This window comes from Canis lupus, chromosome 20 (assembly GCF_003254725.2).
Source record: "Canis lupus dingo isolate Sandy chromosome 20, ASM325472v2, whole genome shotgun sequence".
NCBI classification, from domain to species: Eukaryota; Metazoa; Chordata; class Mammalia; order Carnivora; family Canidae; genus Canis; species Canis lupus.
Genome location: NC_064262.1, coordinates 49,902,752 through 49,915,617, shown reverse-complemented (window position 1 = coordinate 49,915,617; position 12,866 = coordinate 49,902,752). Strand labels below are relative to the sequence as shown.

At 43.9% G+C, this 12,866-nt stretch overlaps 1 protein-coding gene across 9 annotated transcripts in view; it reads right to left on the bottom strand.

Moving 5' to 3' along the window:
• LOC112666553 (zinc finger protein 709-like) overlaps positions 1-12,866 on the bottom strand; it is a 124,996-nt gene that overhangs the window by 14,300 nt on the left and 97,830 nt on the right. The window contains exon 1 of one of the 9 annotated variants that reach the window (XM_049098452.1): positions 8,197-8,391. The exons of 6 other annotated variants lie outside the window; for them this stretch is intronic. Coding sequence is in view for 1 of the 3 variants with exons in the window: in XM_025457641.3 (XP_025313426.1) it covers positions 8,197-8,199 (3 nt within the window). In the remaining 2 variants the exon portion in view is untranslated. Of the gene's footprint in view, positions 1-5,950; positions 6,222-8,196; positions 8,392-12,866 lie in introns of those variants that run through there. 2 more of the 9 variants (XM_025457641.3, XM_049098449.1) reach the window with 2 other exon arrangements.

The following is a 12,866-nucleotide window of genomic DNA, read 5'->3' as shown; positions in this document are numbered from 1 at the left end:
AGGGACACTGGCTCCTTGATAAATGCTGAAGCCCATGGACATTTCCTGGGCGTGCCAACACTCTGGACCTTTTGTTCTAGAGGCCTAAGGGCTTTTCTCCAAGACCCTGTGTGTATCACACAGGTGGAAGGAGACAGCAGAAGTCTCTTGGGACACCCTGGAGAAGAAAACTGCTAAGAGGGTTCACTCACAGCGACATCTCCAGAAGTGTCTGGGAACAACATACCAGATGAACGTAACAGGAGAACATCTAGAAGTAGAAACTGAGATCAAAAACTATACCTTAACTAAAATTCAAATGTTCCTTGAAAATTTTATGCAGCAGGAAGGAGAGAGGGGACTTAGCTGGCTAATTTGCGCGGTTTCTGATTAGTTGGAACAGGTTCTGAATTGCTACTCACAGCTGCTAAAACCCATCAACTGGCTGCTATCTCCAAAGCCCCTAAAATCCAGTACGTTTCTTAAAGATCCATCTGGGCTCTACGCTTCTTCCCACTGAGATACTACAGATCCTATGCTCCATCAGCTCTGCCCTTTAGAGGACAGAACCAAGAAACACACTCACAAGGCATCCCTGGCCACCAATGGAATCCCGGTAAGGGATTATCAAGGCCTCCCATGAGAAGAAAGAGGGAAAGGAGAAGGCAAAGGCTCCCAGAGCCACCAATATTCATGCCAGAGACCGTCTCCAGACCTGGGTATGTGTTGCATCACTCTAGGCCCATCCTGACATTATAGTGACCACAGGGAAGGCTCACAGAGAAGGGAAAACGTTATGAAAGTCCTCCTCCCTGCTGTGCAAAACTGGCATGATCCAATGGATTTAAGAATTCCTCAACCCAAACTCTCCATTTCCCACCCTGAAGAAGCCCCGCTGGACCTTGAGTCCAGAGAATTATTCCTTGCAAGGCGCTCCCCCTAATTATAGGGTGGCACTACTACAATTTAACTGGAACTGTCAAAACCATCCAAAAGGCACTAAACTCTTCCCTGTCCCTTGAAGATGTAAATCTTACTATGCCTTTGAAATGTAAACACCCCAGGAAGGAATGAAAAATGTCTAACATCACTTGCAGACAGAAGAAACAGAGGTCGGGATGCCTGGGTGGCTCAGCGGTTGAGTCTGCCTTCAGCCCAGGGTGTGATCCTGGAGTCCCCAGATTGAGTTCCACATCTGGTTCCCTGCATGGAGCCTGCTTCTCCCTCTGCCTATGTCTCTGCCTCTCTCTCTCTCTCTCTTTCTCTCTGTGTGTGTCTCTCAAGAATAAATAAATAAAACCTTAAAAAAAAAAAGAAACAGGTCACTAATTAGGCTTAGCGAGTATGTTAAATTACACGGAAGCACTGTCAAATCAGTGATGATAAACTTTCTTAGGTCCTAAGATACAGGTGAATGTTATTAAGGTAAGCATTCTAGAAATTACATGAAATTCCTAAAAATCTGCCATGTCTTGGATAATGTTATCACCCCTAATCTAGTTATTATCTTGGAATATTGTGTGCCACAGAAACAAATTTTCTTGTATTATAACGAACTCTCACCAGATCTTTAACCATGGCCATTTTTAAGTCTTTTGTCATTTACAGACAGCCGTTTTATTCTGATGATGCTTTTGCAGAAGTGTTTCAGCTTCAGAAATATTCATGGAAAGGACTCTGACAAGTACTCAAGAATACAGGTCTCTGATAACTTTCTTACCATTCCACTGACCTGGGTAAGAATTCACACAGGTATAAGGAAAAACTGGATCTGTAAAACTGCTAACCAAGGATCAAGATCAAGAACTAATTACATAGGACTAAGTTAACTGATAAAGATGATTAGAATTTTTATGACTTTTTATTTAAAATACGGGGATTCTTAGACCATCAGACTTTGCCTGCAACACATTGATTTGAGTTAATTCCTCCTATCTCGAGGTCCTCAAAATATCCTGAAGTTCCTGCACCTGCCAGGAAATGACCTTCCCTACGAACCTGCTATTAAGGCTGCTGGGAACCCCATAAGGTACCAACCCTGATTTTTCCATGGGGCTTTATTGGCTTCATAAAGCTGTCTGGTCATATCTGAATCTATGTACGTCTCTGTTAAGCAGTCAAGACTTGGTAACATAACCACTGTTTTAAATTGTGTTCTTTTACAAGGAGACTAGATTCTTTATTTTATGTAAATTAATTATATCATCATGACAATACGAATGCTCATTAAAAGTTTCTGAATTCTAGAGAGATCCAGTAGGGAGAAAAGGTGATTGTTTCATCTTTGTTCCCAAAGGTATTCTTTACCAAATTTCTGTAAGTCATAGCTAGCTTAAGAGCAAGGGTTTCCTTGTATCTAGAAAACAAAAGATTAAAGAATCCCAGTATTTAATTTTATTTTTTTTAAGATTTTATTTATTTATTCATGAGAGACACAGAGGCAGAGATATAGGCAGAGGGAGAAGCAGGCTCCCTGTGGGAAAGCCTGATGTGGGACTCCATCCCAGTACCCAGTATCACGACCTGATCCAAAGGCAGACACTCAACTACTGAGCCACCCAGGTGCCCAAATAAAATCTTTTTTAAAAAAGACATTCTATATGGCCAATCACTATTCTTATTGCACTTATGTAAATATCAGACCAAATGTATTAAAACTGACTTAATTTGCAAGCAAATTAGTTTTATTATCGTTCTCTTTGATAGCAAAGGGAGTGACTATACAGAGAAAAATTAAGTCACTAATACCCCTTTACAGATACTAGATTCTAGTTATGTTCATTATCTTTGAGGTTTTGATTTCCTACCTATAAACTAAACTGGTTGCTAAATTCTTGTTTCCTCCAATATCTGGCTACAACTCTCCAAACTAATGTTTCCAATTTTTCTCCCATTTTTCTGACCTGGAAAGAGCACATAAGCTAAAGTGGGACAATTTGGCATAAACTTGAAGGAAACCACTACAACAGCTCATATATATATGGTCAATCTCAGTGTCAGTGCTGTGTGGGCCACTCAGAAAGACCACAAAACATTCAAACTACAAGGCAGGGAAATCTATCAGACTGCCCCCGCCTGCCCTCACTCTGTCTAATTATGCTGCAATCCCAACATCTAGAAGCATCTTGACTGCCTGCTTTCAAAACTCAGATACTGAAATTATAATCTGCTCCAATCATTAACCAGATTTTCCTTTGTTTCCACAGAAATGCTTCCTAATAACCCAACTCAAATACTTGTACCATATAGGCCTAACTTTGGGAACCAACTTGCATCAATGAGACACAACCTTTACCTGAACTGATCCATTCTCAGGACTAAGAGACTATATCAATGAGCAACAGAACTAATCTACCAACTCAGGACAAGTTCAAACCTACCTAAACCAGATGGCCCATGATGTTAAAATATTCCACAATATTACCCAATTCTTTGAACAGATTTCCAGGGCCCCTGAGACCACTGATTTAGTTTTATTATGAGACTCTTCAAGTTTGGGACGATGGTTATGGATTGGACCTCAGACTACTGTCTGTTCAATTATTACAGAATTTGCTACTCTAATCCTACTTAGAGGTGTATTTTCTGGGTTTGGATAAATCCTATCCCTGACTTCTAGCAGATTAGCTAACCAGGCCGTTAGTTATAGTTCTCACCGTTGACTCCAGGCCTCTGCTTCAGAAGGTGGATGGTAACACAAGCCGGGACAGTTTGGGTTTTCTCTTTTTTGTAATGCAAGTGCCTGACCTAAGCTTTGATTGCTGAGGCATTCACTTCAAAGAAGCATCCACTTCAAAGACAGTATCTAGAATAAACACATTGCCAGCCACAAGACTAGATAAAGAGCCAAACCACCTCCTTTGTTTTAGAGATCTTGGTTGATTACAGTAACTGGCCATTCAGGCCACTTGTTTTTTTCTCTTGTGATTAAAATTCCTGCTCTTTAAGTTTTAATTCACCAATAATGAGTAGTCAATAAAACCACAGCTCCCCCTTAGACCAATAAAAGAAGAAAGCAAGCCTGTGTACTGTCTATCGGGACATGGATGATGTGTAGCCCTGGGTGTGCTGTCTAATTTCCAGATCCTCTAGGTTATAAAAAAAAAAATTGTTTTCAAAGTTTCCTGTTGGTTATTGCTGAAGAGAGCCTTACAAGCAGAATAGGAACCACAAGGACCAGTCCAACCACAGCAATTGGTACAGACAAGCTGAGACCAGCACAAAACATAGGCAAATGGGGATGTCTGGCTGGCTCAGTTGGTAGATCACGTAACTCTAGATCTTGAGGTTGTGAGTTCAGTCAGGCCCAACATTGTTTGAGACAGAGTTTACTAAAAAAAAACAAAACAAAACAAACACAGGCGAATGGATAAACAATCACTGGTAAATCCACAGAATTATATATTCTTCAGTTATAAAAAGGAATGAGATTACAAAGCCAAAAACACATGGAGAAACCTTAAAATCATATTAAGTGAAAGAAGCCAATTTGACAAGGCTACACACCATACAATTCCAAGCATATGACATTTTGGGAAAGATAAAAGTAAAAGATACTAAAAGATCTTTGGTTGCCAGGGGATGAACGAGGGTGGAGGGGTGGGGAACACATGAGATTTTAGGACAATAAAAATATTCTCTATGTTACAGAAACGATGAAAACATGTTTTTTCATGTTAGCTCAAGACCTGAGATTGTATGAGTCAACCCTAAAGTAAACTACTTCAAAGTTGGCTCATCAAATTTAACAAATGCACCAAAGTAATACAAGACATAAAATATACGACAGGGATGCCTGGCTGGTTCAGCTGAAACAGCATGCGACTCTTGATCCCTGGGTCATGAGTTCAAGCCCCACATTGGATGTAGAGATTTTTAAAAATTAATGTTAAAAAATGCTGTTCATAAAAAGAAATATGTGTGTATAGATATGTGTGTGTATATATTTCTTTTTATGAACCCTTCATATATATGTGTATATATATATGACAGTGTCCAGGCAGAGGAGTTATATGGGAAGTCTGCACTTTCTGATCAAATTTTCTGTAAACATAACTGCTCTTTAAAAAAACATAGGGCAGCCTGGGTGGCTCAGCGCTTTAGTGCCAATCTCTCTCTCTCTCTCTCTCTCTCTGCCTTTCTCTGTGTGTGTGTGTGTGTGTCTCATGTGTAAATAAATAAAATCTTTTAAAAATTAGAAAAAGTAAAGTTGGGATGCCTGGGTGGCTCAGAGGTTGAGCACCTGCCTTCGGCCCAGGGCATGATCCTGAAGTCTCAGGATCAAGTCCCACATAGGGCTCCCTGCATGGAACCTGTTTCTATGCCTAAGTCTTTGCCTCTCTGTGTGTGTGTCTCTCACGAATACATAAAAATCTTTAAAAATTTTTTTTGAAAAATAAAGTCTACAAGCCAAAAAAAAGATGAAGACAGATGCATTAATATTCATCCCTAATGACAGAAACAGAACATCTTTCATTCATTAATCTGAACTCATTTCAATAACCCATTATGGCGCTCCTTGAGGCCTGCATCCCAAGACTTAGAAGAGAGGACCAACTTCCATTTAATGCCTTGTTCTACATCCCAGCTTTACATCCCAGCTGAGAAGGCATGAAAAGCAGTGAGTTTGCCTAAGCACCATGTATAAATGGGGAGGTGTCATCCCTGAACTCTAGGAACTCCCATTGATTTTCTCAGGTATGCCCAAGGAGCTCCCCAGGGAGCCAAAGGGGATGGGAAAGGGGGGACCTCCTCCAGCACCAATGGCAGCTCATCTTTTTTTTACTATGTTGCCTCAGAACATACACATACAAAAACTAATCTAAAAATAACAAATGACTTAACATGTTAAGATGAACTTAAACACGTTCATCTTATATCTTAACATTCATGTGATTAAACAGATCACAGATTCTACTTGGTTTCCAGAATTTTCTACCTTTCTTCACACTCTATCTCTCAATCAACTTACAGTGTAGGAGCCCAAGTCTGTCGGAGGGCCAAAGGGCTGCCCTCGTCAATCAATAAAGAAATCCAAAGGAAAGAAACCCTGGACTCAGCACAGATGAGCAGCCTGCTTCCCCAGGACAGAAGGAAAGCCCACATTCAGAAGTTTCAAAGGGAAAGCTGCAAAGAGGTACTTCTAGAAGGTTCCACATTCTAGACTCTCCTGGTGGAGACAGAAGCCCTGGAGTGGCTCAGTCCCTGGTGACGGAGGGTAGGGACACCTGAGCAGTCACAGGAATGACTTCTGGGATTCCCCGTACACCCATCCCACCCCGCAGCATGATGGATCCGCTCCCTCCCTGAGGCCTCCATTCATTCTCACAGGTGTGGAAACTTTCAGCAGGACTCAGTTCAAAGTTCTGACCCAAGTAACCTCCCCAGTCACTGACCCTAATCCAGGACACAGAATTCCTGACTTTCACAGACTTCTTCAGTGTACATAATTTATACTCTGAGTGCATGTACGCAGCTACCTTCAGAAAGGCATTACTGCCTCATCCCCCCAACAGTGATGCAAATGCTATCCCAGAATTCCAAGAGTGGGTAGCTTCTCTCAGAATAACGGCTCCTTCCCTGGTGGGTGAGCAAGTAGGTCACCTGCTAGAAGAAGGACCCCCAGAACCACTGGGCCTTCAAAAGTTATTTGCCTTCTCCGGTTTAAAGGGATCTTAGCTTAAGGGGGACCTAGCTGGCTCAATCCAGAGACACGCAACCCTCCATCTCAGGGATTGTAAATTCAAGCCCCACGTTGGGTACAAAATTCACCTTAAAAAAAAAATACAAGACCTAATAAGGGAGTCTCGACTTAGAGACCCTGACCTCAAACTTCTGCTTCCTCCTGAAAGTGAGCTGGACACCACTAGTGTTTTATATCACCAGAACCCACAATTTGAAGAGTCCAGCAAAATCACCCAAACCCAGTGCGCTTATGTGGAAAAGTGGGACGAAAACTGTAAGGCACTCTACTAGTTCAACAAGAACCTCCACCAAGTAATTCTTGCATTCCTGGGGGGGAAGGGTGTTATTTACTACTTACACGGCAAGTAACTGTTTTATAAATTCTTAATCATACTTGAACACTTCTGGTCTGCAAATCTAAGCCCTGGAAATCCATTTGAACTCATCCGGAGTAAAAGAACCAACCTCAGAAGACTATTAGCCATGCTGGGGCATGAAATGGGAAACAAGAATCTTTTAATACGCACAATGTAGTCCTGGCGTATATTTCTCTGCAGTTACCTCTTTCTTGCCTTTTTGGAAATATTTCATACTGTCTTTCAAGCTCTTACTGAGTACGTGAATTTTTAAAAACTGAAAAACAAAGACTAGAATAAAATGAATAAATCTTTTTTCTTTCTTTCTTTTTTTTTTTAATAAATCTTTTAAAAGCGACTTACTCAGAGAGGGGCAGCGCGGGCCTGAACTGTGCTGACAAGGACAGAAGACCCGGGAAAGTTTCAAAGAGGTACCACACACACACACCCCCAAAGTACTTCCCACAGGGTGTCGGTGCCCAGGACACGTCCTGGGGGAGGTGGGGAAGCACACGGATTTCAGACAAAGTAACTCCGGGTGATTATTCTCGGCGTTTCTCTCAAGTAAAATATCCACACAGAAAAAAGAAAAAGAAAAAAAAAAAAAAAAAACCAGCTACTCATTGACTGTGGCTAAACAATGAACTAAAATACTGGACCTGTTTGAAACAGACCCGTGGGACCAATGGTTGATAAGGATGCTGTGAACTGGCCAAGGGAAGCTGGCGTGAGCGCCGGCGGGAAGGAACTGGAAAAGGAGGTATTTATTGCCTGCCCAGGGGAGAGCTGGGCTGAGGGGGCAGGGGCCGAGACTGCAGACCCAGCCTCCCAAACATCTGGACCGCTCAGGAGCAAACGGGCCCCCCGCGGGGGGAAAAGCAGGGACCGGGGACCCCACCGACCGCAGCCGCTCCCACGCACGAACGAGGAGTCACGACGGTCCCCTGACGACTCTCCTCGCCGTCACCGCACAGTCGGAGGAGACGCGGCTGCGGGCGCAGAGCTGCCCTGAGGCTCCAGGGCCGAAGTCGCCGCGCGCCGGAGGGGATCCCAGCCCTAGGGGCGCCGCGGACCCGCAGACTCCGGAGGTGACCGCGGGGGTCCCGCCACAGCCAGTTCCGGCCGGTTCCAACCGGCCCCTCAGCGCCCGTCTCTGCACCCCACGAGGCACGCTCACCATTGCAAGGTCTCCTGGGTTCCCCGGCGGCCCTCCCTAGAATACGGCGCACGGTCGGGCTCACGGCGCGACAGAAACAGCGGCAGAGCAACGTGGCACCTTTAAATACGGGCGACCCGCGATCCCCAGGGAGGCTGAAAGGAGCCGCGACGTCCGGGGTGGTGGCGGAGCGTCGCCCCACCCACCCCCGCCACCGCCGCCCCTGATTGGTCAGCTCGCAAGGCCTCGCCCCCTCACGCCTGAGTGACAGCGGGGCCGGAGGTTAGGTGTCTGAGCCGCACCGCGGCCGCAAGGCTCCCGGTCCCGGAACGTGTGCGCCGGAACCTGGAGCTGCCCTCACACCGAGAAGTCTGACCTTCCCTTTGCAGACACAGACACTTAGACGTCAGCTCTCCAGACGCAGTAATTAGTCTAGCTCTTTGTTGACCACCAGGGTCTGACATGGCAGTTTTGCCAAAAAGGTGCACGAGCAGGTAACCAGGGATGCACTAGGTGGGCGCTCTTCCAAAACGTCAGTCAGATTCAGGAAAACATCGTTGGGACCAAACACAAACCATCGCTTCAGATGAAAAGTGACTTCTGGGTTTAAAGTGGGTTAACTTTTAGAAAATGCTTCTGACGTGAAAAATCTTGATCCATCCCTTTCTTGTGATTACACGATTTAATCCATCTTATCAGAAAACTGGGTTTCGATAAAATAACAATCCTGCTGATTGGTGAGTCTAGGATCCTAGAGAGTAGGCTTCATTCTGACAATGATGGAATCACTCCGTGCAGGCATCCTCTGTATACAGCAGACACACCGACCATTTCTGACCGTTTCCTCTCAATTCCCTGAGGTCACCTTTAAGATTATCTGAGTCAAACTGCCCCCACCTAAATCCTCCCACACTGCAGCAGTATCTCCACCATGCCCAGGGACTGAGAAGCTTCCCTGGAACCATCTATCAGGTGGCAACTGGAGGGGAGAGCTAAAGGACCATAACTGATCTCAGGGTGGCTCAGTGGTTGAGCATCTGCCTTTGGCTCAGGTAGTGATTCTGGGGTTCTGGGATCCAGTCCCAGATCAGGCTCCTTGCAGAAAGCCTGCTTCTCCCTCTGCCTTTGTCTCTGCTTCTCTGTGTCTCTCATGAATAAATAGATAAAATCCTTAAAAAAAAAAAAAAAAAAACACTGAGAGCTGGAGGGTATCTGGGTAGCTCAGTCAGTTAAGTGTCTGCCTTCCGCTCAGGTTATGATCCCATAGGGTTCAAGCCCTATGTTAGGCTCCATGGGAGCCTGCTTCTCCCATTCCCCCTGCTTGTGTGTGCTCTCTCTCCCTCTTTCAAATAAATGAATAAATAAAATCTTTTTAAAAATGAATTGGGAGGGGGATCCCTGGGTGGCTCAGCGGTTTGGCACCTGCCTTTGGCCCAGGGCGCGATCCTGGAGACCCAGGATCCAGTCCCATGTCCGGCTCCCTGCACGGAGCCTGCTTCTCCCTCTGCCTGTGTCTCTGCCTCTCTCTCTGTGTGTCTCTCATGAATGAATAAATAAAATCTTTAAAAAAATGAATTGGGAGATGAAGATACTTCCATTTCTTTTTGTATATGTGTGTCTATATTAAACACTGTTATATTAATTTCAAGTGTACCACATAGTGACTCAACACTTTCATGTATTACTCAGTGCTCATCAAGGGAAGTGTACTCCGAATCCCCTTTTGCCTATTTCACCCATCCCCTACCCACCTTCCCTCTGGTAACCACTGGTTTTTTCTCTATAGCTAAAATTTGTTTTTGATCTCTCTCCTTTTTGTTTGTTCATTTGTTTGTTCTTTCTTAAATTCTACACATGAGTAAAATCATATGGTATTTGCCTTTCTCTGACTTATTTTGCTCAGCATTACACTCTCTAGCTCCACTGATGTTATTATAAATGGCAAGATTTCATTTTTTATGGCTGAGTAATATTCCACTGTACATATATACCACATTTTTATTTTTTATTTTTTTAAATTTTTATTTATTTATGATAGTCACACACAGAGAGAGAGAGAGGCAGAGACACAGGCAGAGGGAGAAGCAGGCTCCATGCACTGGGAGCCCGATGTGGGATTCGATCCCGGGTCTCCAGGATCGCGCCCTGGGCCAAAGGCAGGCGCTAAACCGCTGCGCCACCCAGGGATCCCCTACCACATCTTTTTAAAAAGATTTTATTTATTTGAGAGAGAGAGCGCATGCATGCACAAGCAAGAGGAGGGGCAAAGGGAGAGGTTACAAGCAGACTTCCCGCTGAGAAGGGAGCCTGACCTGAGGAGACCTGAGGCTCCATTGCAGAACCCCCGAAGTCAGATGCTTACGCAGCTGAGCCTCCCAGGCACCCCCTACATCTTCTTTATCCAGTCATCTATCAATGGACACTTGAGCTGCTTCCGTAATTTGGTTATTGTAGATAATGATGCTATAAACGCTGGGGTGCATATATCCTTTCAAATTAGTGTTTTTGTATTCTTTGGGTAAATACCCAGTAGTGCAATTACTAGATCACAGGGTCATTCTATTTTTAATTTTTTGGGAAACCTCCATACTGTCTTCCACATGGCTGTACCAGTTTACATTCCCACCAACAGTGCGACAGGACTCCTTTTTCTCCACATCCTTACCAATATTCTTTTTCCTGTGTTTCTAGTTTCATCATTCTGACAGGTGTGAGGTGATATTTCATTGTGGTTTTGATTTGCATTTCCTTGGTGATGGGTGATGTTGAGCATCTTTTCATGTATCTGTTGGCCATCTGGATGTCTTCTTTGGAGAAATGTCTGTTCATGTATCCTGCCCATTTTTAGTTGGATTATTTGGTGTTTGCTGTTGAGATTTATAAATTTTTTTAATATTTTATTTATTTGAGAGAGAGAGCACTAGGGGCAAGGGGTAGAAGGGGACAGAGAGGGACAAGCAGACTGCAAGCTGAGCCCAGAGCCCAGTCTCACAACTCTGAGATCATGACCTGAGACAAAATCAGCAGTCAGCGCTCAACTAAAAGAGCCACTCAGGTACCCTGAGTTCTATAAATTGTTATACATTTTAGATACTAACCATTTATCAGATACATCATTTGCAAGTATCTTCTCCCGTTCCATGGGTTGTCTTTTGTTGCGGTGCAGAAGCTTTTTATTTTGCTGTAGTCTCAATAGTTTATTTTTGCTTTTATTTCCCTTGCCTCAGGAGACCTGTCTAGAAAAAAATGTTATTACGGCTGACGTCAGAGAAATTATTGCCTGTGCTTTCTTCCAGGATTTTTATGGTTTCAGAGAATACTTCCATTTCAGGATCTGTTTTTCATCTCTCCTTTCAGAACTATCTGGAAAACAATAATGTAGGAGCAGTTTTCTTGAAAGTCACAATTTCTTAATATCAGGAACACCTCTAGTTGTCCATTTGTTTTATTTCTTCTCATCTCCACCTCAGATAAAAGATTCACCATACTAAGAATGTGCATTTGCTGGAGAAGATGCAAAAGTTTGGCTCCCCTCTCTCACATCCTTGAGCTTCAGGAACGTGATGCTGAGGAAGCTATATTTTTTTCTTTCTTTCTTTTTAAGATTGATTGATTGATTGATTCATGAAAGACACAGAGAGAGAGGCAGAGACATAGGCAGAGGGAGAAGCAGGCTCCCCATAGGGAGCCCGATGTAGGACTCCATCCTGAGACTCTGGGATCACCACCTGAGCTGAAGGTAGAGGCTCAACCACGAGCCACCCAGGCATCCCAGGAAGCTACATTTCATCTCTGCACTTCCCCACACTACTTTCATTTGCACCTATAGGATTTGTGCAGTTCCAGTAGTGGCCCCGTCTGGATAGAAAATGATGATATGCTTCCTGCACCCTTAATAGCCATGAATTGTTCTGCTTCTCATAAGTAACAAGAGGGACAGTCTGGTCCTGTCCTGAGGTCACATCATAGTGCTCCCAAAGGCTATTTAATCACTGTGGTTGGCATACCAAAGGTGTTATCTTGAGGTTGTGCTTATTAAGAGAAGGTAATTGCTGATCTCTAGTCATGCCAAACAGGAGGGACAGAATTTACTAGAGTGTTGTTGCATCCACCTGCACTGAGGAAAGTCTGTGAAAATTCAAGACCCATCAATAAGATGATGCCCTAACACAAAACAAGGAGCTCCACTTATGAAACTCAGGGAGTTCTTTGTACATATGGAGATATTTTCTCTATGACCTTGAACTATCTCCCTAATGGAATGGGTTACCCAAGGTTCTAAAAGCTGCTCTTGGCTCTGAATGAAAGACAAAGAAACAGTTGGTCCTTCTTGTAGTAGAAGAGCTATTTGTAAATGGCAGAACATAAATGTGCATTATTCAAAAAACTGATTCTTCATGGTCTTTGTGAAATAGTGACATGGTGTTTGAGGTAGTAATGGGAGGGAGAATGAACCAAATTGCTCTATCTGATGGAGAAGGCACAAATTACCAAAACTGGGTAATCGTAGCATTTGCTTAGTGAAGGTTTCAAATTACAGGAAAGTACTGCCCAAACAAGAAATCAAAATTGTTGGGACGCCTGGGTGGCTCAGCAGTTAAGCGTCTGCCTTCCGCTCAGGGTGAGTCCTGCATCAGGCTCCCTGCACGGAGCCTGCTTCTCCCTCTGCCTATGTCTTTGCCTTTCTCTCT